The sequence below is a fragment of the Schistocerca americana genome, chromosome 8 (assembly GCF_021461395.2).
Source record: "Schistocerca americana isolate TAMUIC-IGC-003095 chromosome 8, iqSchAmer2.1, whole genome shotgun sequence".
Classification (NCBI taxonomy): Eukaryota; Metazoa; Arthropoda; class Insecta; order Orthoptera; family Acrididae; genus Schistocerca; species Schistocerca americana.
The window spans coordinates 163161920-163187932 of record NC_060126.1 but is presented as its reverse complement, the minus strand read 5'-3'; the positions used below and the strand labels follow the sequence as shown (position 1 = coordinate 163187932).

The window sequence follows — 26013 nt, the reverse complement described above, 5'->3', positions numbered from 1 at the left end:
AACTGGAACATTCCAGGGCAGAGATGGACTCTTCTATGTTTGTTATCGAAGGCCGGCGAGGGTAGCATTGGTCAATAGCTTGTAAGCTGCTCAGGGAATCATAACAGAGAAGAAACAACTCACCTGAACACAAATGGATGTACTGAAGTGCACGAGATATGGCCACAAGCTGTGCAGTGAATAAATACACTGCAGCCAGTGGGCAAGGAATGCTGTTCAATATGGCCTCTGTGGACATAGGCAAAGCCGACATTACCATTAGCCATCAAGCCGTCGGTGTAAACAACTTCTGAACCCCAGAACACACAAAGAATCGAGAGGAAATGACAGCGGAGAGTGGCGGGGTTAATGGAGTCCTTATGGAAATGCAAAAGGTCCAGAGAAAGATTCAGCCGAGGTGTACACCATGTAGGTGTATATGAATGGACCTCGAGTAGAGGTGGTAAAGGGAAGACTGAAGTTCAGAGAGAAGGGATCGCATGCGAACTGCGATCATGAGCCCTCACCCGGGCCACCAATGTGGGAGATGAACTGCCGCGGGTGGTAAAAGGAGACGGTAATTCGGATGCTCAGGAGAACTGCGAATGTGTGCAATGTAACTGGCGAGCAGTTGTGCATGTCGGATCCACAATGGAGGGACTCCAGCCACCACCAGGACACTGGTCACTGGACTCATTCTTAAAGCTCCCATCGCTAGGCGTATGCCATAGTGGTACACTGGGTCGAGTATACGCAACACTGAGGGCGCTGTCGAAATGTAAACCAGACTCCCATAGTCAAGGCAGGATTGAAAACTGGGCTCTGTAGAGCTGCAGCAGCGTAGAGCGATCTGCACCCCACTTGGTGTTGCTCAGGCAGCGGAGAGCATTGAGGTGCTGCCAGCACTCCTGCTTAAGCTGACGAAAGTGAGGTAACCAACTCAATCGGGTGTCAAAAACCAGTCCTAAGAACCTATATGTCTCTACTACAGTGAGTGGATCGGCATTAAGATAAAGTTCAGGTTACGGATGAACGGTACGATGCTGACAGAAGTGCATGACACACGACTTCGCGGCTGAAACTGGAAGCCGTGGGCTAGAGCCCCTGATTGCGCCTTGTGAATGACTCCCTGTACGCGCCGCTCAGCAACACCAGTACTGGAGGATCAGCTGTTGATGGCCACTAAAATAGATATACACTCAATACGGAACCATGTGGAACACCATTCTCCTGAATAACGAGGGTTATTATGGAAGGCACCAACTTGGACACGGAAAGAATGCAGCAACAGAAAGATCTGGATAAAAATCGGGACCCCACTCATACAACGTGGCAAAGATATGATGCCGCCAGGTCGTGTCTTATGTTTTAAGAAAGTCAAAAAAGACTGCAACCAGACGTTGGGACCTGGGAAAGGCTAACCGGTTGGCAGACTTGAGGGACACAAGATTATCAGTGGTAGAGCGACCCTGCCGGAAGCCGCCCTGACATGGAGCCAGTAAACCACGTGACTCCAGGACCCAACCCAACCGCCGACACACCATACGTTCCAGTAGCTCACAGAGAACGTTGGTGAGGCTGATGGGCTGATAGCTATCCACATCAAGTGGATTTTTACCAGGTTTTAGCACCAGAATGATGATGCTCTCCTGCCATTGCAATGGAAAGACGCCGTCCCACCAGATCCGGTTGAAGATCACGAGGAGATATCGCTTGTAGTCAGACGAGAGACGTTTAATCATCTGACTGTGGATCTGATCCGGCCCAGGAGCTGTGTCGTGCAAGGGTGCTGAGGAGCTCCCACTCTGTAAATGTGGCATTATAGGGTTCGCTGTCGCGTGTAGTGAATGAGAGGATTTTCCTTTCCATCCGCTGTTTGAGGGTGCGAAAGGCTAGACGGTAGTTCTCCGATGCAGAGGGTCAAGCATAGTGCTCATCAAAGTGTTCGGCAAATGCGTTTACATCGGTAGAGAGCAAGTCATTGATGTTAATGCCAGGGACACCTGTTGGGGCCTGGTATCCACAAACACATCTGATCTTCGTCCAGACTTGAGAAGGTGACGTATGGCACCCAATATCAACACGTACCTCTCCCAACACTCCTTTTTCTGTCTATTATAAGCAGGTGAATGCGGGCACGGAGCCACTTAAAGGCTATTAGGTGCTCTAGGGAAGGGTGCTGCTTATGTTGCTGTAGAGCTCGCCAATGCTCTTTAATTTCCTCAGCGACTTCCAGCGAGGACCAAGGGACTGTCTTTCACTGGAGGCACTCTAAAGAATGAGGGATCGCGTTTTCCGCTGCAGAAATTATCGTTGTAGTGACCTGCTCAATCACAACATCGATGGCACCACATGGGGGAGATTCAACAGTGACAGCAGAGGTGACGGGCTACCCATACTGCCTTGTTTAAAGTCCATCTGGGTAGCCATCTGTGGGCATGACGCCAAGAGAGAGGAAGATGGGGAAGTGGACACTACCACACAGGTCATCATATGCTCTCCAGTGGATAGATGGGAGAAGTTCAGGGTTAAAAATGGGTAAGTCAATGGTCGAGTAACTGCCATGAGCCACAATGAAATGTGTGGCAGCCCCAGTGTTCAAGAGGCAGAGATCGAACTGAGACAGTAGAGTTTCGACATCTCTGCCTTGGCCAGTAAGCATAGTGCTACCCCACAAGGGGCTATGGGCATTAAAATCTCCCAAAAGCAGGAAAGGTTTAGGGAGTTGATCAACCAGTGCAGCCAATAAGTTCAGGGGTACCGCACCATCTGGAGGGAGACATACATTGCAGACAGTTATTTCCTGCATCATCCATATCCTGACAGCCACAGCTTCAAGAGGAGTTTGAAGGGGCACAGGTTCGCTACATACCGAGTTCAGGACATAAACACAAACTCCACCTGACACACTATTACATTCACTATGGTTCTTGTAATGTCCCTTATAGCTGCGAAGGGCAGGGGTCTGCACTGCTGGGAACCAAGTTTCCTGGAGGGCAATGCAGAAAGCAGGTGTAAAGGTTAACAGTTGCCATAGCTCAGCCAGGTGGTGGAAAAAACCGCTGAAATTCCACTGGAGGATGACGTGATCGTGAGACTGGGAAGACATGAAACACTCAATGAGGTAGTCTACACCTCAGGGTCATCTGCTGTCACTGACTTATTTCCTGAACAGGCTATATCCATGTGTTTGATGGTCTGGCGAGATCTAAGTCCTCAGCAGATGCCACAATCTTCACCTCGTCCTCAGACACTGAGCTTGTAGGCAGTGGTGGTGTGGGTGCCACCACAATTCCCTTGGTCTTGGGGGTTTTCTTTCTGGATTTCTCTCACTGGTCCTTGGGTTTCTCTGGCTGGGAGGGCTTCACTGATTCAGTCTCCAGGACTGAGGATGATCGTGAAGCCATACAACCAACTGCTTTTGGGCACTTCAACCACTGGCGGGTGTCATCTTTCCCACTAGCAGAAACCTGGGAAGGCAGTGACCAAAGGGACCCCTAAGTAGCGAGAGGAGCCAAGCAAGACTTACGCTTCTCCGGCTTGAGAAGTGGGGACTGGTGTCCCCGATGGTTGGGGGAGACAGTGCTCCTCAGGTAGGTGGTGCAGGAGCAACATGGAGGGAAGTGCTGCCCCACCATCAAGGGGGCAGGTGTAGTCTTCTGGCTCTGAGAGCTGACTGGAACTTGCAGAACTGATGGGGCTACAACTGTTCTCATAACGGCAGCATAAGGGGAGGTCATAGCCACAGCATGTAGGCGCTCAAATTTCCTCTTGGCCTCAGTGTAGGTCAGTCAGTCCAGGGTCTTGTATTCCACGTTTTTCCTTTCCTGCAGTCTGGTGAGCAAGGGGAACAATGCTCTCTGCAGTTGACACAGATGGGAGGCAGGGCACATGGAGTATTGGGATGGAATGGACGTCCACAATCTTGACCTGTGATGCTGGAAGTACAGGGGAAAGACATATGGCTGAACTACCAGCACTTAAAGCGCTGCACTGGGGTAAGGATATATGACTTGACATCACAGGGGTAGACCATCTGCTTGACCTTCTCGGGTAATGTGTCACCCTCGAAGGCCAAGATGAAGGCACTGGTGGCAACCTGATTATCCCTCAGACCCCTATGGACGCACCAGACAAAATGAACTCCTCGTCGCTCTTAAGTTGGCACACAACTTGTCGTTGGACAGCAATAGAAGGTCCCTGTGGAATATAACACCCTGGACCATAATATTTAAGCTTTTATGAGGTGTGATGGTAACAAACATCTCTCAGCTTGTCACAAGCGAGTAATGCCCGTGACTGGGCAGAAGATGCCATTTCTATCACGACTGACGCTGACTGCATTTTGAACAAGCCCATCACCTCCCCAAACTTGTCCTCTAAATGCTCTACAAAAAACTGAGGCTTCATTGAGACAAAGAAGTCCCCATGAGGTCTCTTACATACACGGTACCGGGGCGAATAAGGTTCAGTGCCATCCTTAACCTGGCGTTCCTCCCATGGTGTGACCAGGGAGGGGAACGATTTAGGATCATACTTCGTTGCATTGTACTGAGACTTGGAATGCTTAGTTACTGCTGGCATATGACGACCAGCAAGTGATGACGTGGTACACTTCATCGCGCGTTATCCGCCCTGATGCCACCAACTTCGACCAAGGGCCCTCCCCACAGGCACCCCCAGCTGCAGAAAAAGCCATGGCAGGATGGTCATTGCCAGGAGTCCCGATGCCCCACGTTGACAGGCATCTACTCTTTTGCATATGTAGGGAGTTAGCGGCACAGGCATCAGCAGAGCAATCCATCTGTAGTCATAGGGCTACAACCAACAGCGTACATGGCGGCCACACCACAGTGGACTGGCTACTGTGCTGGATATGAAGTGCAAAGAATTCCATGGTCCTCATCGGTGGAGAAAACAACACTGCACAGCGGATGAAGGAAAACGCACTCAGGAAGGTGCCTTGTTTCTAGAGATGGAGGAGAGTGGGACTGCAATGCCATTACGAGAAAGTGGGCTAAAGCTCTCAATGCACAATGGACATGACACATCATGTAAGGCGCCCTTCCCCCAATTGGCTCACTCTTCAGGAAAAATTTGAAAAATGGATGTCAACCCTACAGGGGACCATCACATAAAGGCCGAAAGGTGTGAGACTCCTTTTAGTCGCCTCTTACAACAGGCAGGAATACTTAGGGCCTATTCTAACCCCCGGGCCTGCAGGGGTGTCTTTTCTGTGGTGGCTGCTTGGATTGCTTTATCCTTACTCGTTTTGCCTTGGCATGTACACATGCAAGTACAGGTGCTGGTGCAGGATGGTTGTGCACTGGACAACATCTGCGTCGAGGTGTCGACTTTAGGAACAGGTTTCTGTGCCATGTAAGCATAAGCATTGGTAAAGATGGGAGGTTTCGCCACTTTGTTCTCCTTTTTGGCTTCAGCATAGGGGATCCCCTTAGTGACATAGTTCCTGAATTTTTCGTTCCTCTGTAAAAACAGGGCAGACTCAGTTCCAGAATGGGTGGCTGCTAGAGCAGTTAATGCAGACTGCTGGAGATGGACAGTCAATACCAGCTTCATGGGCTGCCTTTCCACATTTCCCACAAGTTACTTCACCCCTACAACTCAGCGTAGTGTGACCAACACTGGCATTTGTAGCACCGCATGAGTTGGGTACGTAAGACCTAACCCTAAGTTGGAGGAAACCTGCCATGATGTGGTCAGGCAACGTTGGAGAATTACAGGTCACAATGAAGGTGGTGGTCTTCTCAATTTCTCCATTATTCCTACCCATCCTTTGCTCTACGTCCTCTATCCCCTGTAATGCCCATTCCTGTATAAGTTTGGCTATGTCGATATCCATTATATCACGGCCTGTGATCACACCCTTGCTGAAGTTAAGGGAATTATGCAGTTCAACAGTTGCATCATATTCACCCAATTTTTTGGTCTTCATAAGTAGTTCCACCTGCTTTGCCCTGTTAGTCTCAACCAGTAGGGAACTACTCCGCAGCCACTTAACAGACTTTAGGTTTCCCGCAAGTCCTTCCAAACCTTTCATCTACATCTAGATCTACATGGTTGCCCTGCAATTCACACGTAAGTGCCTGGCAGACAGTTCATCAAACCATTTTCGTACTACTTCTCTACCATTCCATTCTCGAATGGCACGTGGGAGAAAGGAACACCTAATTCTTTCCGTTCGAGCACTGATTTCTCTTCTTTTATTATGATGATCATTTCTCCCTATGTAGGTAGGTATCAACAAAATATTTTCGCATTCAGAAGAGAGAGTTGGTGATTGAAATTTTGTAAATAGATCTTGCCACAAAGAAAACCGTCTTTGTTTCAGTGACTGCCACCCCAACTTGTGTATCATATCAGTGACACTCTCGCCCCTATTGCGCGATAACACGAAATGGGCTGCCCTTCTTTGCACTTTTTCGATGTCCTCCACCAATACTACCTGGTAAGGATTCCACACCGCGCAACAATATTCCAGCAGAGGACGGGCAAGTGTAATGTAGGCTGTCTCTTTAGTGGGTTTGTCGCATCTTCTAAGTGTTCTGCCAACAAAGCATTGTCTTTGTTTTGCCTTCCACACAATATTATTTATGTGGTCTTTTCAATTTAAGTTGCTCTTAATTGTTAGTTGCTCTTATTTAGTCAAATTGACAGCCCTTAGATTTGTGCAATTTATTGTATACCCAAAATTTATTGGATTTCTTTTAGTACCCATGTCAATGAAATCACACTTTTCTTTTTTTAGTGCCAATTGCCACTTTTCACACTGTACAGAAATTCTCTCTAGATCATTTTGTAATTGGAATTGATCGTCTGATGAGTTTACTAGACGGTAAATTACAGCATTATATGCAAACAATCTAAGGGGGCTGCTCGATCACCACCTAGATCATTTACATAATCAGGAACAGTAGAGAGCGAACGACACTACCTTGTGGAACACCAGATATCTCTTCTGTTCTACTCGATGATTTACCGTCTATCACTACGAACTGTGACCTCTCTGAGAGGAAATCACGAATCCAGTCACACAACTGCGACGATACTCCATATCCACGCAATTTGATTAATAGTCGCTTGTGAGGAATGGTATCAAAAGCCTCCTGGAAATGTAGGGATATGGAATCGATCTGAGATTCCTTGTCGACAGCACTCATTACGATATTTTCTGAATCCCTGTTGGTTATGTATCAATAAGTCATTTTCTTCAAGGCATTTCATAATGTTCGAGTACAGCATATGCTCCAAAATCCTACTGCAAACTGAGGTCAGTGACATGGGTTCCTTAATTCAATGGGTTACTCCTATTTCCTTTCTTGAATATTGGTGTGACCTGTGCTACTTTCCAGTCTTTAGGAACAGACCTTTCATCAAGTGAGCAGTTGTATATGATTGCTAAGAAAGGTGCTATTGTGTCTGCATACTCTGAAAAGAACCTGATTGGTATACCATCTGGACCAGAAGACTTGCCTTTCTTAAGTGATTTGAGTTGTTTCGCAACACTTAAGATATCTCCTTGTATGTCACTAATGCTAACAGCTGTTCTGGTTTCGAATTCTGGAATATTTACTTCATCATCTTTCATGAAGCAATTATGGAAAACTGTATTTAGTAACTCTGCTATAGTGGCACATCATCGGTAACATTTCCATCGCTATCGCGCAGTGATTGTATTGACCGTTTTTTTTTTTTTTTTGCCACTGGTGTACTTTACATACGACCAGAATCTCTCTGGGTTTTCTACCATATTTTGAGACACTGTTTCATTGTGGAAACTGTTAAAAGCATCTTGCATTGACGTCCGCACTAAATTTCGAGCTTCCGTGAAACTTAGCCAGTCTTCGGGATTTTGCATTCTTCTGAATTGATATAGAAGGGGGACACTTTTTCCAACATCCCCTCCTTCCTTTTAATGACCAAAAACACATTTTAATTCATGACTCCTCGAGCCCTGTTACTGTAATTCAACTGATGCGGGTTACCAAAAGGGCTAGCCTCCCTCATTTGTTTGGAGGATTGGTTATGAATACTCCCATACGGTACACCCTTCCCACTGGGAGGAGAAGAAGATTATGATTTCGAGGGTTCCATCTCAGTCCTACGAGCAGCTAGGGAAACAATGGTCCACTCAGATAGAGCCCCACATGCCTGAGTGAGCCTCATACAACTAAGGTGTTGCAGGTTCCCCAGAGGTTGCCCTCTAAAGACTGTTCCACCTAAACAGCCATGTAGCTTATAAGCGCACAGCACTCCTTTACAGAGGTTCTTACCACCCTCACGATCCAGGCAGTCAAGCCAAGATCCCCATTACCTGCGACACATGACATTCCACTGCCGCACTGTATAGTGGTTGTTGAAGCATATCCAGAGCTTACGGTAACAGGAGACTGGCGCTGCTTACCCATTCCCAGTTCAGGAACCACGGGGTCGCCAAGCCCTCACACAGCAAACAAACGCTGAGCCCCTGAGGGCAGAAAAAGAGTGGGCTGCCCTGCATTTACAGCTAACATTTCCTTCAGTTGCTGGTTCGTGTTGAGCCTCAAGTCCACATGGCGATAGGATGATTCCCCACAGAAGGTCCCTATACCAGGAGACACTGGAGTAGATGAGTGCTTCTCTGGACAAATCTAGGGGAGCAAAGTTTAGACAGAAGGCATGATAAAATGGTCAGGTCAACTCAAATCAGGTGTTATTCACTGCATTGTGACAAGAGGCCTGTGTCGCCTAGGTGGGCAACAACAATTCCTGCCACAATTTTGACAAAATTGTCATCATAACATGGTTAAGAGATTTGTACCTGTTTTCAACATTGATATATGACAAAGGACTTGTATGCTTAGATTATCTGTTCCTTCACTCATAAATGAAACACGTTGGCAGGTGGGGGCAGTGCCAGTGATAGCAGGTGACATGAGGTGCAGGATGGACACAAGATGTTCTGTCATGCTCAGCATTTTCACAATTGCCACAGGTTGGTTCAGTGGGACATCAAAATATCTCTGAAACAGAAGAACTTAAAGTAATGCATAGATGGTGGTACATTAGGTTCAATGTTGGAGTAACCTATGATCTTCACATTTTCTGAGAGCATCATCCCTTTTGGATATGAAAGACAACATGGACTCCTTACATCCTTGCTAGGATGGCACAGAGCTCTTCAACATATTGTAATATCAAGTCCCACTCAAAGATAATGCTCTTTGTTATGTTTAAACTCCAATGGGAAGTAAAAGAAACTGGAATTCCAATCAAAGTAGTACATGAACGTAAGGCTCAACACCAAGTGGAGTCCTCTGCATTGATCAGGATGGTGCCACACCATGAGGTTTCATCTCTAGAAAGATCTTGTCTGTTCTAGCACTAACTATGTACTGTCAATTATTGACAAAATTATTTAACTGGATAGATACAAAATCTACTCACTATCGGCAGCAGAACACACACACATAAAAGACTGTTGTAATCGGCAAGCTTTATGAGCCAGTGGCTTCTTCTTCAGGTAGAAGGGTTGAAGGGGAAGGAATAATGGTGAAGGAAAAGGACTGGAGAGGTCTAGGAAAAGGGCTAGATTTCTTGAAGGTCACCCAGAACCGCGGGTCAGAGGAGACTTACCGTATACGGCAAGTCTTAGAAGTCAATACTTATACGGCAAGTCTTCCCTGACCCACGGTTCTGTGTGACTTTCCCAAAATCTACCCCTTTTCCTAGACCTCTCCAGTCCTTTTCTTTCACCATTCTTCCTTCCCCTTCAACCATTCTTCCTGAAGAAGGAGCCACTAGCTCCAAAAGCTTGCTAATTACAACAGTCTTTTATGTGTGTTTTCTGCCACCGCTTGGTGAGTAGATTTTTTATCCATACAATTAAATAATTTTGTCAACTGTGATGCATAGGGTTTTCCGATGGCATTATCCCCCCCCCCCCCCCTCCCAAGATGGAACCAATGACTGAGACACTTTGAGGTTGCACTAAATGAGTATTGTAGTGAGAGCTAAGATCTGAAGAGACAGCGGGGCCTTGCAACTGCTGGCTTGCAAACTCTGAGTCACTTCATGGGGGCTGTACCCTGATGTCAACCATACCAAATGGGGGTCGCTCTCCCAGGGTGCCACCCCACTAGGGCGATATCCACTTGGCATGGCAAGTATCGCCATGAATCCTTGTGCCCTGCTGGAGTATGCATGTGGACAGTACACCACAGATGCCAGCAATGTGGCCGCTACATTGTCAGGGGGCTACAACATGGCACCCACCCCCTCCCCCCTCCAGTGAACCAATGGACTGGTTATTGTATTAGGTTTTGTGCTTGGCAGGCAGTTTTATGCAGAACTGGGTGTCAGCATGGCTGCATCTGAGCTGATACCCACGTACAACGTTGGATACCAGTTCCTGCACAATTACACTTTGGAGAAATTTGGAAAAGAATGGATTTGAAACATGAACAGAGATCAAAAGTAATTAAGAAAGGTAAGAGGTAACGTAATGGGTCATGGGAAGTAGCCAAGAAGAGACCTAGTTGAAAGCCATGCTGTAATCAGGAAAGCAGGGAAAGATAGTGTGACGGGATGGAACATAACAAAGGGAGGCAAAAATTGCACTACAAAGCAGTAGTAGCACTGTAATGGCTCGGGGCACCACACCTGCAATGCATTCACCCACAGCAGGCTAGTAGAATTCCCCCACACCCCCTAGCCCCAGGGAGGAATGCTAAGAGAAAATTGGTCAATGCCTATTGCAGAATCAACAGTTTTTCCATACCATAACCAGAATATGTTGTTATGCTTGTATCACTCATATTCAAGGGTTACTACTATAATTCATTAAAGAAGATGTTCAGTTTGAAAAGTGAAAGTCCCACTCAAGTTTTCCACAACTTTTACATCACCATTACCATTACTTAGTCAGGTTATTAGGTATGGGAAGAAAATAAAAACTGTAACGGAAGTATCCAGAATCAGATTACTTGCACAGGCACACAATTCAATAACTGTCTTTTTAGTTATTCTAATTATTCTGTTTATCTGCTGGCAGTAAGTTTCAAATGGTATGTTAGATACAATTCTAGAATACAATGAGTGTTAAGTATACCTTTCACTGACGCAAGTACAGAGTGTTGTAAAGAGGAGGCACAGAGATAACTATTCTATAATGAGTGCCACACACAAACAGAAAGTGACAATGGTTACACTATAAACAGAAAACAAAGAAAATTAAAAACTACAAACAATGGAAAAGTGATAAAAGTAAAGCACTCTAAGATTATTTATCCAGTAATGCAGAAGAATGACTTACCTTTATGTGGCATTTCAGTGTTTTCTTAGTCTTGAGTGTGGTGTTGCATCGATGGCAGTGGAATACCAGAGATGATGGATGACATTCTCGGAAATGTTGGCGCAACATTAATGTTGATGGGATGAGAGTCAGGCAGAGACGGCATTTGTATGCCAGAGATGAATACAGATGCTCACTTGCATGATCCAGGCGCATGTGGCGATTGAGACACAACTGTTGAGACACCAGTAGTATGTATTTTATTTTATTTTATTTATTTATTTATTTGTCTTGCAAGAATTAACAAGAACAATGTCTAACATTAATACATTTTAGTACCAGACAGCTTAATATTATATCACATGTCAGTATTCTAATATTAAACATTCGTATATGCAAATTGCAACCTAGAACTGTAATAGCTTGACAAACCTAGAAACTAAACAATATAAAAATATTTGTTAGTTAACTTTTAAAACGCTGTAGCAATTTGAGAATTCTGCAACTGACACTAGTATTGTAATCAATCCAACCAGACATACAGCAATGGAAGAAATAATAAACAATGTCCTTAAAATTATGACTGACTTGCAGTTTCTGTTCTGCACATCTATAGTTACTGCACCAATAAGTGTAACACAGAGTGAGGGAATAATAAATAGGGTGGAAACATCAAAATTCTTAGATATTCATACTGATGAGAACTGAAACTGGAAAAAGCATGTTTTGGAACTCCTACAAAGCAACTTAGTTCAACCAAATTTGCACTTAGAATCACTGTAAATCTTCTGGAGAGACAAATAAATAATGTGATGTGCTTTACATATTTTTATTCAATAATGACCTATAGAATAACATTCTGAGGTAACTCATCTTTGAGACAGAAAGTCTTCACTGTTCAAAAACACGCTGTAAGAATAGGTGGTGTTCAATTGCAATCATCTTTTAGACATTTGCTTAAGAAGGTATGCATTTCGACTACAGTGTCACAGAATATTTATTCCCTCATGGAGTTCGTTATAAATAATCCACTGCAGTTCAAAAGTAAAAATAATGTACATAGTTACAATACCAGAAGAAAAAATGGCATTCACTACTCCACATAAAGATTGTCTTCAGCACAAAAAGATTACTTACCTAGTGACATAAAATGTCTGACAAACAGCAATACAGCTATATTTACAAAATAATTTGTGATGTTAATGCAAAGCGACCAATGAACATGATTTATCATGGCAGCCATAATGATCTATGGAATATGAGATTAACTAACTCCATTGAAATAAGAAACTTATCTATCTAAAAAAAAAGCTACAAAATGAAATAGTCCTCATGGTTATAAGCCCTATCTTGTTAGGTTTTCAAATTTGTCTCTTGCTGGTATTTTAGCTTTAATTTCAATGCCAATACATGCTAGGGAAGCTCTACTGACTCAGTATCCTAAAGGACTTTCATGTCCAAGAACTATTGTTTCCTTCCATCCTTTTTCCTATTTTCTGAAGCACCAAAAGTTCAAAAATGTGTCAGCTACTGTATGTGTTCGCTAATCTGTTGCCAATAGATAACGGTATTTTTTTCCTCTTTCAATATGTTAGAAACAATGGTACTACTGCACCATCTAAAGATAATCCAATAAAATACAACTAAAATGGAGACCCTGAAGCTACAAATACATGGCGGTAGGGATAGTCTGGCTCACGGTTAGTAAAATTATCAAAAATTACTTCCCTAAAATGAATTCCTTCAGTGTTATAGAAAATATGAAAACTATTTCAAGACTCCCTCTTCGGGGCAGAAACTAGACAGAACTGCCCCATTACAGAATAAATTGTTACCCTTGGCAAACAATATAAATGTTACACAGAGTTGGCTCAAAAAAGTCCATTTTCAATTTGAAGACGAGACTGATATATACATCATAAAATTGGTGAATTATATAACTGGAGATGATCCCGTTGACAATTTCAGTATGGACATTTGTCTGAAGACATAGATGGCAAGGCTGACTTTTTATACCGGGTGGTTATAATTGAACTTTTCCTATTTAACACATTATAACACGGAATTTTGTGAATTCAATATCAGCTTTTAAGTAATTCGTCAATTACATTTTCATAATGTGTGTTATTAAAAGTAAAATTTTAAGAGTAGAGAATTTTTGGGCAATGGAAAAATACAGAACATGTGTGGCAGAGTAGCTTTAATAACAGCATATTTTATAACTAGGCCTTACCCTCAATTTTGTAAACAACAAATTCCACAATAATCAGTTACAACTTAAAGAGACAATGCTGAAACTTCACTTAAAACTTCCAGGCTATTAGGCCATAGTTGATGTATAAAACTTTCTCCTAACATTTCCTCTCCGCCAACTGTGGAAGATATCTTCAGAGTTAAATGGCAAACTGCAACCAGATCTTGAGGGAACGCTGATTATATAGGCAGCATAGAGGGCAACACAATCTATTACGTGACCTCAGCTATGAGAACATCACTAGTTTTTTTTTATGAACACATTAGTCCACCTGTTGCCAATTTGTTTATGAAGAACTTTGATCAACATCTATTGCAGACTGCCAGAAAAAGACCAGCCAATTGGGGCTGCTATGTCAATGATACTTTTGTAGTTTGGGCACATGGTGCAGAGAAATTGGATTCCTTCCTGGTACATCTCAACAGCATCAATCCGAAAAAGCAATTTCCTGTGGAGATGGAGGGTAACGGCCAGCTGAATTTCTTGGATGTGTGTGTTGTCAAGCAAGTGAACAGAAACGCCACGTATACTGACTGTTACCTGCATAAAGATTATAACCACCACCAATCCAGACAAAAAAGAGGGGTCATTAAAATCTTGGTAGGACACGCAAAATTTGTGAATCAACTTACTTAACAGATGAGCTTGAGCATCTGCTTTCAACATTCAAGGAGAATGGTTATTCTAATAAGGAGATGGATAGAGCATTTCGCCCTAGTGAGAGAATCTGGACCAGTGAGGAATGAGACGCACCCAGAGGGAAAGTTTTCCTTCTGTTCAACAGTACGACTGCAGATTGCATTGGGAAAATGTTGAGCAAATACGGTGTGGATACTATGTTCAGACCAACCAGGAAGATAAAAGAATGTTTAAGATCTGCAAAAGATATATGACATCCTTTGCTACAATGGGCGTATATAAAATTTCTTGTAGTTGTGGACTGGTAGAAGAGGGGGGAAAAAAAGTGTGTTGACACCTATGTCACTGAAAGCAAGACGAATTGCTGCCTACGGCAAAGGATAAATCAGCCATAGTGGAACAACTTTACCAAGAAAGTGATCATGAAATAAAATTCACTGAGATGAGTGTCATATTGACAACATCGCGTGCATGTAGAGGGGCACAATTGACATTTATAAACACCATAATAATTTTATAATTTAAAAGAGGAAGGCGTTAAATTAGACAAAATTTGGACATCAACGCTGCTACATAAGAATGACGATCAATTACTTTCAATCGAGAATGTTGGCATTACCAGTGATACCCAATGTCACCTGATAGACAGTTGCGTCCACTACATTGTGTATATAATTGGCAATCCTTTGAGTTCTGGTTTCAGTTCGCCATTTTACCTCTGAAGATATCTCCGTTAGGGGAAATTTTATACATCAACCATAGCCTAATAGCCTGGAAGTTTTATGTGATGTCAGTACCGGCCCTGAAATCTTACATTGTATGATCAATACTAAAACTATTAAGGGGGAAACCAATGACAATGATAAACTATTTTAAATAATAATAATAATAATAATAATAATAGTAACTTAATTATTATATTATTATTATTTTTTGTAGAACAATTTCGAATTTAATCAACTAGCTATGTTAAGACAGATCATAAGCACAATTCTAATACAGCAAGTGTTAGAGGGCTTTTAAGTTCACTCTACTTTTGAAGATTTGGTAGAAAGATCTCTCCTATCCAGCCACCATCCCTTACCACAGTCCAGTCTCTCTCTCTCTCTCTCTCTCTCTCTCTCTCTCTCTCTCTCTCTCTCTCTCTCTCTCTCGGGGAGTTGTAGGAGCCCCTTGACATGTCAAGAGTCACAACACAAAGGAAGCAGCTACTCACATAGCAGAGTATTTGTCGAGTCTGACTGTGAAGTTATAAGGACAAATGAATAAGGCCTACGTGAACTCTAAGTTAATTACCCAACTTTTTACCAGACAACCGATCCTGCTGTGACAGTTTTAGAATCATTCAAAGAAACTCTATGCGCAGTAGCATACAAATACCATAAACATGCAATACAGGGTGTGCCAATTAAACCTTCCTGATTTCAGAGACCTAGAGGGGTTGGGGGAGAGGGGGGGGGGGGGGGGGGGGGAAGACACAGTAGATATGACAATGAAAATTGCACCACATTGGAGCATCTCAAAGGATTTATACATTTTTCATCAATACACCTCTACTACGTGTGAACCATTTGTAGCATGAAGAATATTGAGTCTATATTCAATTTCTTGCCAAGTTCTCTGTAAGATTTCCTCTGTTATTGTTGCGATCACACTAGTGATATGATGTCGCAACATAGGAATATCGTCCCCTTCGATTGGATACACATGGTCTTTCACAAATGCCCACATGAAGAAATCAAGCAGCGTAATGTAAGGTGAACATGGTGGCCAGGCAATGGGTCCTCCGTGTCCGATCGAACGACTGGGAAATTTCCTATCCAGGAACTTGCGAACAGCTGTTGACCAATGCGGCGGAGCTCCATCTTGTTGAAAAATGATGTTGGGTTACAAGTCTTGTATCTAGGGGTAGACAAACTGCTCCAACATGTCCAGATACACTTACCCATTCACTGTTTGTTCCGCAAAGAAGAACGGTCCAACAATCCTGTGGTGCATTAGCCCGCACCAGATGTTTAGTTAAGGGCTATCGTGAACATGTTCAATGACAATGTGTGGATTTTGTTAACCCCAAATCCGAACATTATGCCTATTAACCCTTCCTGACAGATGAAAGGTTGCCTCATCTGAGAATAAACATCTTTCCAGGAAGCTGACATCCATATCAATACGCTGCAGCATATCTGCAGCAAACTGTTGTCGAGGTGGTTTGTAGTTCAGCGTCAGATGTTGCAGAATTTGCACTTTGTAAGCACACATATGAAGATGCTGGTGAAGTACACAATGCAATATTGATCGAGGTACATCAAGTAGCCTAGGTGCTTGACGAATTGACTTACGTGGACTTCTGTGAAATTTTTGTCCGATATCCTCCACTGCCTCTTCTGAAACTCCATAACGTGCACCACCAGAATGTTTCAGAACACTTCCTGTTGCCAGAAACGTCCTATACAATTCCTTAATTGTTTTCAGATCAGGTGGATCACATTCATACACACGACGATGATTTCTTTGCACAATAATCGGCGATTTTGTTTCTGTAGACCATACTACTGATTGTGAGCACTGCTGTGGAGTTGCCATTTTCACTTCATGCGAGCATGCTGCACTCCGGCGATGATACTTCTGACATGGGAATATAAAGTCTTTGAGGTGCTCTACAATGCGGTGCATTTTTCACTGTCGTATCTACTGTGGTTTTTTCCCTCCTGGGTCCTTGAAATCAGGGAGGTTTGAGAGGAACACCCCGTATTAGTTGGAGGTGACTAACATACTGAGTATGGACTGGGACACCTATGGATACACTGCAGGTGGTATGGACAGACAGTCTTGAAAGTACTTTTGAACACTTTTCCGGAAAACTGTCTGGAGATGCGAGACTGAGCTTATGTACCATGTTAGTATAGAGACAATTAGCAACCATGCTATCACAGTGACAATGGTTACCAAAGTTAATAATAAATCCATCATGAAGGGTAGGAGAGTATTTTTGCTAAAACCAGCAGATAAGTGGTTGTTAGCACCCACTAAGACAATGAATGGACATCATCAAGTCCACACAACAGACAAAGAGAAATTACGGGCAAAGTTTAAATGGACTGTAAATCACACCCTGGAGAAGTATGTGCTGAGTAAGTCATCAAGGAAGGAAAAGGCACATCATGATTTAACAGCAAAATTTGGAAATTTTTGAGGAAGCGGAGATTGTTGCACTCTCGGACCAAAAAAACAAAGTGCAGATGACGACAAGCAAATGTTAGCAGAATTTCATGCATCTACAAAAAGATCAATCAGGGAAGCATGCAACAACAACCACCATCATACCTTAGCAAAAAATTTTGCTGAGAACACAAGAAAATTCTGGTCCTATGCAAAATCACTAAGCAGGTCGAAGTCTTCCATTCAGTCACTGGTGCTGCATTAGAAACAGCAAAAAGAATCTGAAGTTTTAAATCTTGCAATTAAAAACTCATTCACACAGGAGGAATGTACACAAACATACCGTCATTTGACCATTGTTCAGATTCCTGTATAGAGGAAATAGCAATAGGCATCCCTGATGCAGGGAAACAACTGAAAGATTTTAAAAGAAATACATGACCAGGCCCAGATGGAGTCCTAATTCAGTTTTACAGAAGAGTACTCTGCTGCATTAATCCCTTACTTAACTTGCATTTCTTGTGAATCTCTCCACAGTGTAAAGTCCCATGCAACCAGAAAAAAGCTCAGGTGGCTTTTGCAAACAAGAAGGGTGAAAGAATGAACCCACCAAATTACAGACCAATATCATTAACATTGGTTTGCTGCCGAATTCTTGAACATATACCGAGTTCAAATACAATAAATATCCTTGCGATAGAAGAGCTTCTTTCCACAAATCGGAGCAGATTTAGAAAGCATCAAAATGATGACAAAACTGAAATAGCAGTTAGTGACCGTGTAAACTACCTTTCACACAAAAAAATCTAAGACTGTTTTCCTAATATCAAGATCGACCTAAGAACACACCTGTTACTTATGGCCACAATCAGCAATGGAGGAAAGTCATTTTCAACAATGAAGTTGCTTTCAAGCTTCTATATTTCAATGCAGGCTTGGCATTTTGGCCTTGTTCAGTACTGAAGGAGGTATTTTAAGACAGCTAATTAATTAGTGAAAATAAAAGTGCCTTCACTAGTATGAACTGTAGATGCAAACCAATTAAACAATATGATAATGCCAAACTTTAATTTTAATGCTGTTTATCTGAAGTACAATTTGCTTTGTTGTTAGATTTCTTTTATAGCCTTGCATTTGTTTAACAAACATGTTTGCAAGTGGTTACAACATGTTGTTTTTTAAATTGAAACATTGATTTTCCATGGGCATGAATTATATTTTTTGATCATTTTCAAATATAGTTTGATGCACTGGGGATCATACAGCCAACCATCTGCACATCAAAAGTTTCTTCAAACCTTTAGCCTACCTGTGTTTCGACAGATATAGACCAGTCATCCTCAGAAGGTGTAACAAAATTAAAATAGGATATGTTTCAACCAATACATGGAAGTCATATGTATAGAAAATAGAAACCCCAAAAATTACATACGTTTGAAATATAAAATAGAGTTACGTGTCACATATTGTGTGATCCATAGAAATGCGATGGCATAGCCATATGGCTTAGTCAACAGCAAAAATTATCTATCTACGGTACACGTGCATCATCCACACACAGACAGACAACTAACAGGACAGAAGCGGGTGGCCAGTAGAAAATTTACGCTAAGATGGTGTGGTACCAGAGAGTAAATGTAAGATGAGATTCTGGAAATGAAGGCCAAAAACAATTTCATAAAATGCTTTATGAACATGATTAGTCAATATTACAGGAAGTTTTCTGTTTAATTTCTTTGATATTCTATCATTTAGTCAATGGAGAAAAATCAGCAGTCAATCACGAAATCCATCACTTTTTATTACAGCAGATCCAGATTTCTATTATTACATGGTCATCTTCAGTGCATAAACCAACAGGTGACATTAGTCCAAAGTATCACATAATAAACAATACTGGTTGCTATAAAGCATGCAATAGTCTAACGTTGACTCCTGTATGCTCTACAGCAACCAAATATTGTTCATTACATGATACTTTAGGCTAGTGTCACCTGCTGTTTTATCCACTGAAGATAACTACATAATGGTGGAAATCTAGATATGCTGCAATAAAATGATGGATTTCATGACTGATTGCTGTTCTTTTCTCCACTATCTTTATTCAATGATCGCTGTGAACCAAGGGATCATATGTATTCCAATCTGATTCTAACATTTTACAACACTGAGATGTGTGCAACATATCTGACTACAACTGCTTAGCATGATTACAGGAGAAGAAAGAAGCACACTGCAATCATATTGCCATATCAGTAAACACATGATTCATAAATGTGAAAGTCCTGAGGCTCCACGAGCTGGTGTTCTATGCTCATGTTCACTTCAAGATGAGAAAAGATGGTGCAGTATCTTAGCAAAATGATTCAGTGTGATCTCTGAATAACCCTGTACTTAGACATTCTGATCAAAGATGTTATGGAAAGAACTGTATTTTAACTTTGCTGAAAGATACACATTCGTTTAGGAATTGTCCTAGAGGATACATGTCCTTCCTCCTGTTTTCTTCCTCTCTTTTTTTCAATAATAGTTGCATAGTGTTTGTTCTCTGATGCTTCTTGCTGGGCCCAAAGACAACCATATTTAAGACAGAAGAGTTCACTCATAAACAGCCAAATAGCAAAAATACAGTTTCAAGATTGCCAAGCAGATTTAAGTCTTTCTGATTGATATACTGTTATTACTCTGAGCGCACACACCATCTGCCTGAGACTTCCTGACAGACAGGCAATGTGCCACACCAGGACTGAAACTGGACCCTTGTCTTTTATGGGCAGTGCTTTACCCAAACAACTTCAGGCCATCTACTATGTTTCGCTGAGGTGAAGATTCACGTTTAGGGCTTAGGAGATTTCATAAGAGGACACACATTCCTGCATGGATCAGATTCATTGTAGACCACCAGTCTGTTCAGAGGCAGCAGAATTTTCCTAATCTGATCTGGTGGGGTTAAAGCTCTAGATCACGGGCACTGTCTTTGCTTGCATGTTTTGTGAAGCTATGTTGGCAGTGAAGTATAGTGTGCCAATGGCTGGCCGTAAATACTAGTGGGCGGACGATATTATTAGCAACGCATTGCGATAATCAAATATCATCATGATTATAGCTCTTCGGGGGAGGGGGGGTGGGGGGTGGCGAGGAGGGAAGACAAAAATATTGTGCCTGAACCCATATTCACAAACTAATTTGCGATGTAAATGAAAAATGATTCATTCCATGCCAGAGCAATTTATTGTGCAAATAGTCCATGGAAGATAAGACTAACTACTTCTGAATTAAAAAATAAACAGCCGTCACAATTTGAAAAGTTTACGAGATAATCAGCATCACAATCACTTTATGGCACATGACCACAATGAAGAAACAAATGAATGTGAGACATAAGTAACCTCTGCTCACCAGGTATCTTCCAAACCACTATATTACCCAACAGAAAGTACGTAATGGAATAAGAACAGTACTATGAGGATAGCCTGCTAATCACTATGCAGAGGAGATGACGAGTCACAGACAGCACGAAGAAGAGAGAGTGTGTGTGTGAGTGTGTGTGTGTGTGTGTGTGTGTGTGTGTGTGTGTGTGTGTGGAGGGGGGGGGGGCAGAGAGGGGGGTGCGTGCGTGCGCAGGGAGAGTTCCCACCTGCGTAATTTAGAAAAGCTGGTGCTGGTAGGAAAAATCAAGATGACGCAGGCTGTGTAGCAGTCAATGAAGTGAAGCACACTGTGTTGGGGTGCTTGTTCAGCAACTGGATATTCCAACTATCTCTGAGCCCAGTTTGTCAGTGCCCATTCATGCAGTCAGACAGCTTGTTAGATATCATGCCCATGTAGAAAGCAGCACAGTAGTACCAGCTTAGCATGTAGGTAACATGACTGCTTTTACAGATAGTCCCGGTGGAAGATAACATTCTTGCAAATGTGCAACATGCATGCCACACACGTCACTCATATTTGACTGAATCTGCTCATGTTTATTGATGGTATGGTAACATGTAACGTACCAACCAAATTGTTGGTCTCACAGGAGGGGAAATTGGCTCCTCACAGTCATCGCCAGAGCAATAGTGTCATCTACCCTTCTGCAAGCTAAATTTCAAAAGTTGCAACTTATTTTAAGCTTGGTATTGGTATGATGATAATCCACATAATCAGTATAATCAAAACCATAAAAAGATGACAAGTAGACCGAAGAAGCAACTGCAAAGGACTAATAACAAAGTGAAGAAATTATAACGTGCCAAAGGTAAAAGTAAGTCTGTGCAAAAACAAAAAACAGAGTATAATAACGTATAAGAAAGAAAGGAGATGAGTGCACGCAAATGCCTGTTCTTAAGCAAGAAGCCTGCAAATCTTTGTGATAGTGAACACTGAAATGGAAAAACCACGTGTAACTAATAGTGATATGCTACTCACAAACAACACAAAATCATATGACTGATCGGGTCAACAGAAATATTCGATATTAGTGGTCAGCTTTGACCAGTGACATCACCTTTTCGTGTGCATTTTCACAATTTGATTGTTAGCTGGGAAAGCTAATGAATGTGAAAGCAAAACACCTGGCTGTGGTGACAGACTGATCTGTAACTTATGCTTTTTGAAAAAAAGTCACCACCAAAATCTTATTATAGTTGCCAAACTGCTTATGACATTAGTCACATACTTCTCACACCATTGGTCAAAGCCAATGACTAGTATTGAACATTCCTCTTCATCCAATGCATCCCACAATGACAAGCAACTCAATTTTGGTTCTATTAAATAATTGCAGGAAGACACTTACCTTACTGGCATACACCCGCTGACAGATACAGCACTTGTAGAAGTTCTCAATTTGGTCTTCATGCTTCAGAACGTGATGGTCATTTCTCTCTTCTACACTCCAGAATCCAATGTTGCAATGTCGACACTGATATCTGAGCTCTTGGGGTGGTGATTCACGTGCGCTTTCTTTAGAGTGGGCAGAGAAAATATGCTGGCGCAGAGCAGCTTTCACACATGATCGAATAGCACAAAATGGACATCCGTATTCGGCTGTACTTTCTGAACTGGAACTAGCAGGTGGTCCTTCATGCAATCTTGTCATATGGTGGTCTAAAGCAGTCTGGGAGCCAAATGATTCACCACACTGATTCACATCACATGTGAACTGACGAACACCATAGGTAGACACTGCAAATCCATGCGAAACATTCATGTGGCGTGCAAGTTCGGGTGCACCATCTTCTGTGACGAACTGTCCTTGACAGATTTCACACATTATTTCTGCTGGTGGTGAATGGGTTTTGTTTTCCTGGTCTCCTTGATCTGCCTTTTCTACTTTCACCTGCACATCACTGCTTTCATCAGTCCCAGCTGCTGTGGCCAGAGTATTTTCCGGTTCTGTTTCTCTCTCTTGTGCATCAAGTTGTTCTCTTTTCACGGAGATGTTTAGTGAACACTCTGCATCATCACATTCATCATCACTTGTGTCTGTAAACACACATTCAACATCATGTGGATCAAATTCTGCTTCGGCAATATCACTGCCTACACCACTACTGCCACCTCCCGGTTTGAGCTCCTCTGTTGCTGTGCTTTCATCCTCTTCTGTGTATTCATTATCAATTGCATCTGCCTCAGATATTCCAAACTCTTCATCTGATGACTGCAGATCACTAGACGAGTCATCAATTACGTCATCATTTACTCTGGTTGAACCACTTCTTTCATCATCTCTTTCTTCTACCACGTTTAACTTAGCTTTAAGTTGTTTACTACTCCTGCAAGACTCCCGTTTCTCTTTGATACACACTCTAGGAAATGAATCCATTGATGTTGAATTACTTTCTCTTACATTTGATATGTCATCATTGAACACATCATCAGTTCCTCTGATTTGTGAAGTATCAGTTACAGATGAAGACAAGTCTGGTGTAGATTTGGTTTTTTCTTTGTCATCTCTTGATGAAGCCTCTAATGTTTCTCTCTCGTCTATGGCAGGCAATTTGTTGGAATTAGTCTGAAATTCATCGTCAATTACTGAAGTATCCTTTTCACTAAGTTGTTCTCCTTTGTCATCTGTATGTTGAAATGAATTACTGCTGAATGTTGAATGGTTCTCAAGAAGCTCCAGTGCAGCAGAAACACTAATCTTATGATACTGAAAGTGTTTAAAAAGGAGATTAATATCTTTCATGATAGTTGTTAAATCCAAATCACAAAGAGTGCAATACACAAATAAACTCATTTTAGAAGACCTGCACTGGAAGATCCCATTCCCAACACCATTTCCCTGCAAAGCAGGGCAATCAGGTAAGCAATTATGTTCCCTTTTCAGATGCTCCGCAAAAAGCTTTTTATCAGCAGCCACCAGAGCTTTGCAGTATGTGCAGACAAAAATATTGTGTTCGTGCCAATAATGTGTTGACAATTCCACATCCTGAGAGAAACTGGCTGAATCTGGAGAGCACCCGATGCGGCATGGTAACTTTCCATGCTCTCCAAGCATATGAGCATTTCGCACTATCACATTTGGAAACGCCTGTTCACAGACACGACACACACTCAGTCCACGGCAGAAAAGTTCATGAGCAGACTTTGGCACAAGCTGTGTAAATGAATTTCCACACACAATACAGCACAGTTGACTACTTCGGTTTTCATCAATAGTTAATGAATTCCCTGAGATAACAGAAGACTCTGGCACTACAGACAATGGAGTTTCATCTGCAGAATGCTGAAAACTAGTGGAAGTAGGTGGCGTACCTTGCACAGAAATAGAAACTCCTTCTCCTGTCAAAAGTTGCATTAAACATGGTAGCGACACACGATGATATGAAAAGAAATGTCCAAATGTCTCACTTCTCTTACGTTCTTTGCCGCAGAGGTTACAAGTAAAGTTCCAAACAGAACCACCACTGCCTATTTCTGTTCCCCAATTTTGAAAAATTCGTATTCTTGCTTCACTTTCCAACATGTCTTCATTTGATATAAAGTGTTTCTTTCTGGCATGTGTGCTGTAATAGGATTTTGGGCGCACCAGAACTCCACAATACAGACAACTTTGTACATCATGAGAACTCAGATAGTGTTCTGACAAAGATTCAGAACTTGGAAGCTGAGATTCGCACATATCACATTGTAAGGGTAAGTGTGTCCTCACAATATGCACATCCCGCATCTCAACTACATCAAACAATTCTGAGCAAAAGCGACAATAATGCATGTTATGATTCATAACTAAATGCATAATGAACTTTTCCTTTGCAAAAAACCACTGCCGGCATATTTCACATACAAATGGGTGTTTGTTAGCACTGCTATTGTTACCAGAAACTGAATCGTCTTTGTTTGCTTGCACTGGTTGGTTTTCTCTGGGCACTTGCACCATTGGCCGGATCTGTGATGTTACTACATTTGAGGTGGCACCAGCCAAAGATACTGGATTTGCAGCAGTTCTGGTTGAGGTACTGTTCCCAAGTTGAGGAAAAGCTGGAATGTTATGTGACCAGGTCTTGCTGTGATCTAATGGAGGAGCAATATCACGTATATGGTCTGATGCCAGTGAATGACCAATGGCAGGTGTGGTGGCTGGCTGGTGCAATGTATGTTGTCCAAGTTGTTGTTGATGCTTCTGTTCATGGTGGTGGTGGTGTTGCTGCTGCCGTTGAAGATGTTGCTGCTGCAGCAGAAGGGCCAGCTGTGGCAACTGAATGCCCATGGCTAGAAATGGGTTCAGTACATATTGGCCAAGGCCACTTCCTGAAGAAACAGATGATCCCTGACTCATGAGGAGATCAGCACTGGCTACTTCTGGTACTGGAAGCCTCATGCCAATATTACTGCTGCCAGCACTACTGCCTGTCAACTGTTCAGCTTGCAAGTCCTTCTCTCTCCCCCTGTACCCTTCATCTTCCAACTCCTCAATGTTTGTCCCTCCATACCTGTCAAGTTTCCTAGCTCTATCACTTCCTGTAACAGTTCTGGAGAGTATTTTACTTTTCTTTGGGTGAAATAAGGGGAAACTAGTTCTCTCCAGGCACCCGTCTCTCCCCTCATGGTCATCACTCATTCTTGGCAACAACTAGTTACAAAAGGCATAACCAGTTGTGACTTAAAAAGTATAGTTTCCTTTGTACGTTCATCAGATGGTTCTATTAGGCTGTATTTACAACAAACAAACTGAACCAATTATCTACATTTATTCTTTTGGAGTGGTTTGTTTAAAATGAAATATCCTTTCTTGGATCAGGTATAGATACTGCTTTTAAATAATAGTAATGTATATAACAAGGCAATTATGACTTGTGTAAAATGGGTTTTCTTTACTGAGGATGAATGACTGAAAGAAACCTATTTAAAGAAGTGATGCACCCAGTATGTTAGTCTTCTTTGGTATTCAATAGAATTGTAAAAGGAATTAGTTATCTAGTATAACAACATTGTAAAAAATTACTTTGTCCAACAGAACAAAGAGTGAATCTGTCAACAATAACTATGGAAAATATGCTTTGTGTGTGTGTATATATATAAAAGAGAGATATAGTTTGTAGTATATCTGTTTAAAAAATTATCCCTGTTTAACTATTGTAACATAAAACTATAAACATCTGCATGTAAGACAAAAAAGGATTATATAATAAGGCATAATATGTTTGTGTTACTTGTACTGGCTTTATCTGTTCCTGAATTCAGATTCCTCTTGATAATG

The 26013-nt window shown here is 42.1% G+C and overlaps 1 protein-coding gene across 1 annotated transcript in view; it reads right to left on the bottom strand.

Annotated features, from left to right (window-relative positions):
* LOC124545142 overlaps positions 1–25661 on the bottom strand; it is a 76654-nt gene extending 50993 nt beyond the window's left edge. The window contains exons 1-2 of the mRNA XM_047123971.1: positions 22105–25661; positions 11294–11506 (exon numbers count right to left, since the gene is read on the bottom strand). Coding sequence (XP_046979927.1) covers positions 11294–11506; positions 22105–25374 — 3483 coding nt within the window. The 5' untranslated portion in view covers positions 25375–25661. The remainder of the gene's footprint in view (positions 1–11293; positions 11507–22104) is intronic.
* Between the last annotated feature and the right edge of the window lie 352 nt (positions 25662–26013).